Consider the following 6292-nt stretch of genomic DNA (forward strand, 5'->3'; position numbering starts at 1 on the left):
TGAGCAATGAGAAATGGAGATTCCGGCACGGCGGAGACGATTTTCAACGTGGTGGTCGCCAATAAAAGTTCTCCGATCATAAAATAAATTTAGGAGTTTTGTTGGAGATGTCAAGAGGAAGAAAATGCTCGGTCCGGTTTCTCCATATGTGGCCAACTGTGGCCGGAAAATAAGAGATAGTGGCGGTTGAGGTTTCTAAAATCTATGTGATCTGACATTTATTTGACTGATTTTTCAGAGGAGGAAGACGAAGAGAGATAATAAGTATGGGTGATTTCATGGCCAAACATGACCAAATGACGCCTGTGATAAGATTAAGGTGGGCGCCGGCGGTCATGGTGAGAAAAGAGAGGAAGAAGAAAGGCAATTGTGTAAGGCGAGGAGAGAGAATTTGTTTTTCTTTTTTGATAATGACGAAACAAAAAATTAATTAATAATATATTTAATACAAAGAGCACATGATAACATCTTGTGTATTATTTTAATCCAACGGAAGAAAGAAGTCTTGCATCATGCAAGACTTAAGTCACTTATGCACCGTAGATCCCGCCACATACACAAATTATTATTATACAAAAAACTATAACAACGCGCGTACGGTTGGTGTTCTATAAACATCACCCATATTATGAGGACATTAATTCTACGAACTCTATAGGAATTCTTTGGTTTACAATAGAGCTGAGATCAAATTAATGATTAGATCAAATTTAGTGACTTGACTATATAAGGAATTCTAATTTTCTTCTTAAAAATACAAAGAAATTTAAATGTCAACAAATATAACTGTTTAATAATCTTGTAAATGTTACTTGATAAATAAACCTATTTCTTATGAAAAACATATGAACCACCCAATCTAATAATACCAAAGAAGTTGAGCAAATCTACGATATAAAGTGGAGTCGGGGTTTAAATCATGAACAATTAATTTTTTTCAACTTGAAAAATGTGGAATTTCAGCCACCAAGGTTACTTGACCCGGAAAAAGAAATTTATTTAAAAATATACACGGGGCAATAGCTTTAATAAAATAAATTTATTCATTTAACAAATTTTACAAGAAATAACACAATAAGGGCTTGTTTGAATTTAGTTGTTTTCTCATAAACTATTTTGAATTTAGCTGTTTTCTCATAAACTATCTTGAAAAAGCTAATCCAAACGAACCCTAACTTAAGTGGAGGGTCAACTGTTTGTATTATTATGCAATGTGTAATGTAGGTGCAGTATGGCTTATGGTTCCCTCAGTTTTCATTCAACTTCAAGTGGTTGACACTTTCACTATCATGCCATCTAAATAAGCCAGCCATATTTGGATAAAAGTGCTCGAACAAGTGATCAAATAAGCCATATTTAAACTCAGAAAATGAAGCTAATCAACTAACACCAACCAATTTACTTTCGAAACATGCCAATCTTCAAGATCGCAATGTATCATATAAAATACTCATATCTGCCTGCCAGACCACCTTCAGTCAACTATTAAATCACGGGATTTAGAGTAAACTAAACAAGTAGAGAGAATGATAATATTTTCATTTACAATGAATATCAAAGCTAGGAATACTGTGGTATGCACGCCTTTCTAGTGCCTTCAACCTATTTGCTTCCATACATACGGGCTCTCTGCTCTGCTGTTATCTCAGCATTGCCGGACAGACTGGTTCTATTATTTAGGACTTCATTTGATGTCTCAGTTGTGCTACTTTTGGGATCGGTACTCACAAAAATCACATTTTGCATGGGCTGAGAAGGTTCCTGCAATAAAAGAGAAGGTACTGCCGTTACAATCTTTGCATCAGATCCTTGTTTACGATTTGGTTTATCACTAAATAGAAGTGATAATGGCATCTAACATGCTGACTTCATAACAAAGGTATAATTACAAGAAATCTAGAGACTTAAGAAGGAAAAATAAATGAGTATAAACCAGACATTCTAGTAGTCTCTAATGAAAGAATACAACAGTCTTGTGAGATTAATGTTACCGAGTGCAGATCTGCTCCAGTTTCTTATTTTTTTACCTTCATCCATTTTTAGATCAGGATTAGTATGTTCCAGATACTGCTTAAAGCTTTGCTTGAATTTATGGTTGATGAAAAAACATTGGAAAACAAATCTGCCATTCTTTAACAGACAATCCTCAAATTCCCTTACACCTTCAATGGTTAAATTCTCAGCATCTAACTGGTGTATAGTCAAGTAGTCCAGTCGTAAAGTGTGACTTAGCAAATCATCAAAACTACCAATTAAGTGAAAATCATCTTTACCAGCTTTGATTAGCTGTGGGGGTTCCTTGTTGAGTAACAGTTTAGAACCAGAATTAACAATGTCTACCAGAAAATAGTCCCCTTTACAACGATCCAATAAGCCCTTCCAGAATATATCTTTGTTCAGGGAAAAGTCCTTACTAGCCTCTACCAAATATCTGCACATATCACAATGATTTCAGCATGACCCACACACAATTAAAAAACATGACTCACACAAACAATTACAAGGGGAAATTATACTCACCTCCCTTGAGGTTTTCTTAAAAAGCACCAAAACCCCCTATAGTTTTCAATTAGACACTAACCACCCTTAAATTTTATCTAAAGTGACAAACACCCCTTAAGATTAAGGTTAGTTGCCCTTCCATTTTCATTCACTCCGGGCTTCAATCATTGTCTCTCTCTCGCTCCCCTACCATTTCTTTCACTCTCCAACTTTAGAACACAACAAGTCAAACTAAAGACAGTTCAAAAATATTCATAAAAGTATAAATATATTAGATACCTTTTCCATCTAGAATCAGATACACCCTTCTTGCACTGGTCATATGTGGTGGTTAAAGACTTTGTCACTTCAGAAAATACTTTGTCAATCATTTTCTTCTTAAACCAGTATAATTGCAGTCTAAAATGTCGATGGAAAGAATGAATAGTAGGCTTATTGCTGTAAATAAATAAAAAAACAATCATAAGAAAACGCGGAATAAAAAAAATTTACTGCTAGTGATATGTCAAAATTATATCTCAACTTACGGTCTGAACTGAATCTGAAGCCGGATACAAACAGCCCCAGAACTATCCATAAATCCGTTTGTAGTTTGACAAACTTGTGGATGATTACATCTAATACTACCACCTTTAGTAACCTCTTTACTTAAGACAAGCAATATTGAAGGATCATGTTGGTGAACTACTGTAACTAGAACATCAGCAATTGTTGTCAGCTTATTACTCTGATCAAGTCTAAAGGACATTTCCAACTTTGTCCCTTTTCTCGAATAATTGTAAGTCCTGCAAATGTGCAAGTGACACATGGATGAGGAGGAAAAAACATCAAAATTAAGAAAATATAAACGGCACAATGAACGAACTCCAGCTTTCAGCATCTCTTCCAAAGAGATGTTCCAATATCTTTTTGTCATTTTCAATAATTTTGCGATCGAACTTTGATTGGCCTCTAACTATATAATAACTATATAATTAATGAAATGCAAGCACACATGCACTAATAGAATCATTGGCTCTGTATCAATGGAATCTCATCATCCATACATAATGAATTGGTGTGGTATATTCAAATGATACGAACAGTAAAAAAAGAAACTAGTATTCTTATTGAGACTAGAACTAAAACGTTGGGTACTTACCAGAGTGAGTCTCCGATATCAATGGTGTCAGATGATAAATGTACACCAGGACGAATCATTGTTTCCTCATCCCAATACATTATTTCACGAAACTCCTTCTCCTCGTCTTCATCAGTCCTATGATCCTCAAAACTAAGATAATTCTTCTTAATGAAACATCGAAAGCCATGATGATTCAGGGCTGCAAATTCCTCCGACTCCATGTTAAGAACAATGGTTTGGCGGTGGTGAGGGGATAAGAATGGTGGAGAAGAGGTGTTGGGTTAACAATGGTGAGCGCGGCGCCGAATAATGGTTGAGAAGTGGTGAGCGCGGCGCCGAATAATGGTGGAGGGTTCGGCGTTGGGTTAACAAAGGTTCGGCGGTGGTGAGCACGGCGCCGAATATCTTTATCTTTATATATATAATATAAGTCACCCTAATTTATGGTGTGTTTGGTTGTGAGAAGAAAGTGAGAACAGAGAAATAGGTGAGAGAGAATATAAGAAGAGAGAAATAGCTGAGAGATAGAGTAGATTTGATGTGTTAATTGGTATAAAAGAAAGATAGAAGAAATAGAGAAGAAAGAAGTGTTTCTTATTTTTGAAAGTACCAAAATATCCCTAACTAAAAAGAATTCATAAAAAAATAAAAGAACAATTTGAAAAGGACAAAAAGGACAATAATGAAAATTCATTGAAAAACTCACGTTCTCTCCTCTTTCTTCTCACTTGTGGGATGATTGGAAAAGTGGGTGGGACCCACCAAATATTCTTCTCTCTTCTCAATTTCTCTCCTTTCCAAACAAGAGAAATGTCCATCTTCTCTTCTCTTTCTCTCTTCTCTATCTATCTCTTCTCTATTTCTCTCAAACCAATCAAAGGCTTAACTCAATCTTAACTCTAAAATTCATATTAAATGTTAAAAAAATACTCACAAGGATTCGAACTCATGACCTTTTAGTTACTCTTTTTTTTATACTTACCACTGAGCCACATCAAGTAATTTGATAAATTTTTGTAACCATCAATTAATCAACATGATTTAAATGCACATTTTTTAGCTTTCCAAAAAAATAAATACACACTTTTTTAGACATACCACATTTTTTTTTTCTTTTTTGATATTAAATTGAAAGGCTAAGATTGAGAGTAACTATAAAAAGTTACTTTTTGAGTCAATATATCCCTCCTCTTTTATTAATTATATATCATATTCAATATTCAATTTACAAATTTAGTTTTAACTGATAATCAATTGAAGAGCTACACTTTGGCTGAATTAGAGATTTTGTTGAATAGTTTCTTTTTCTTTTTTTGTCCTTATTTTAATTTTTAAAAATATGTTTTTTTTTGTCTAGAATGCTTATTTTATTTTGACAAAAATTGCTATTGCCAAAAAATTGCTATTTATTTTATAGGTTACAAAATCAAAATAACTAAATAAAAAAAATAAATATAACTAAACTAAAACTCATTTTGGTAATTAGACATCTAAAAGAAATTTTGATTCAAATCATCCAAACAAACCTACATTTATAAGAATCAATTTTACATACATGTATCCAAACATAAATTAATTTACCTTTAACTCACTTTTCATTAAAATCAATTCTCTCAAAATCAATTATGTCAAACTCAATTCTCACCACCACCAAACCAAACACTTATTTAATAATAACAAAACTTTACTGTTTTAAATATAAAATATATAAATTCTACTTATACAAAGAGGAAATCGAAATTAATTTAACGAGAGAAAGAAGTTTAAGGATGATATTTAAAATGAGTCCCCGTGAGCTTAGCTTATTTAGATATACTGCTATTCACGCCATCCTTTTCAACTTCCACACACCATCACCACCCGTTTAACTAACCAAATTGGGCCAAGCCCAATCTACCTCAGTTTCACACTGTAATCAATAACAACCATTGATATGAAATCAAACGGTCCAAATTACACATCAGCCTTTTGATCTTGACCATTGAATTAAATCAAACGGTCCTGATTTGTTACAACATCTTGTTGTAACAGCAGGAAATCCAAGTCCATCTTCTTTTCGTCCCTTTGGTATGACAAAGAGACCACATATGGTAGGCAGGTGGAGGGTAGAGGAAATGCTATTTGTTATTAGGGTTAAATGTAGTTATTGTCTCTCTGAATTTGCTAAATACTAAAGTTTTGATCCCTTATTGCATTTTTCGGCCATTTTTGCTTATATGACTTATTCATTAATGATGCGACAATGTTTGTGACTTATTTTTTTACATGGATATTCAGAGGGGTGATAAGCCACACCAAGTCATTAATGAATGATTCACAGAAGTAAAATGGCTTAAAAATAGGGTGGAGTTGGAAAAAATAGTTGAGGCCAAAAATTAGGTTTTTTTAAACAGGGATCAAAACCTCATTTTATTTTTAAATAGAGGAACCAAAATTGTTCTCTAACATCAAGGAAAAACTTGAAATTATTGATTGTTGATGATGAAGGGGAAGATAGTTGTGTGAGGTCTAATGTAGTTTATATAGAGATTTTTCATAATATACTTTACTTTATTTATGAACTATCTAACCTTCTTATCTTTCCTTCAAAAAAAAAAAAACCTTCTTATCTAAATATTCATGTCAGCATTTTAATGGTACATTATATTATATAATGATATATTTCTC

General features: G+C 33.2%; 1 protein-coding gene across 6 annotated transcripts; it reads right to left on the reverse strand.

Annotated features, from left to right (window-relative positions):
* Positions 1-1020: 1020 nt before the first annotated feature.
* On the reverse strand, positions 1021-4063 carry LOC123888791. Of its 6 annotated transcripts, XM_045937957.1 has the most exons (7): positions 3947-4063; positions 3644-3896; positions 3030-3287; positions 2782-2940; positions 2044-2431; positions 1934-1948; positions 1021-1761 (listed from the first exon to the last, which is right to left on the reverse strand). In XM_045937957.1, exons 2-7 carry the CDS (start codon positions 3844-3846, stop codon positions 1603-1605), a joined length of 1182 nt encoding a protein of 393 aa, XP_045793913.1. In that variant the 5' UTR covers positions 3847-3896; positions 3947-4063; the 3' UTR covers positions 1021-1602. The 6 variants fall into 6 exon arrangements, with proteins under 6 accessions (XP_045793913.1, XP_045793912.1, XP_045793914.1 ...); XM_045937956.1 differs by having other exon boundaries at positions 3644-4054; XM_045937960.1 differs by having other exon boundaries at positions 1641-1761; positions 1939-1948; positions 3644-4052.
* Positions 4064-6292: the final 2229 nt, after the last annotated feature.

This window comes from Trifolium pratense, linkage group LG6 (assembly GCF_020283565.1).
Source record: "Trifolium pratense cultivar HEN17-A07 linkage group LG6, ARS_RC_1.1, whole genome shotgun sequence".
NCBI lineage: Eukaryota > Viridiplantae > Streptophyta > Magnoliopsida > Fabales > Fabaceae > Trifolium > Trifolium pratense.

Bases quoted from the DNA above. Each gene is read 5' to 3' on its own strand.
- LOC123888791 (XM_045937957.1), bottom strand. From the start codon at position 3,846: ATGGAGTCGGAGGAATTTGCAGCCCTGAATCATCATGGCTTTCGATGT. The intron at 2,941-3,029 runs GTAAGTTGAGAT...ATTTATTTACAG, and splicing joins CTTCAGATTCAGTTCAGACC to CAATAAGCCTACTATTCATT. The intron at 2,432-2,781 runs GTATCTAATATA...TGATATGTGCAG, and splicing joins TCTGATTCTAGATGGAAAAG to ATATTTGGTAGAGGCTAGTA.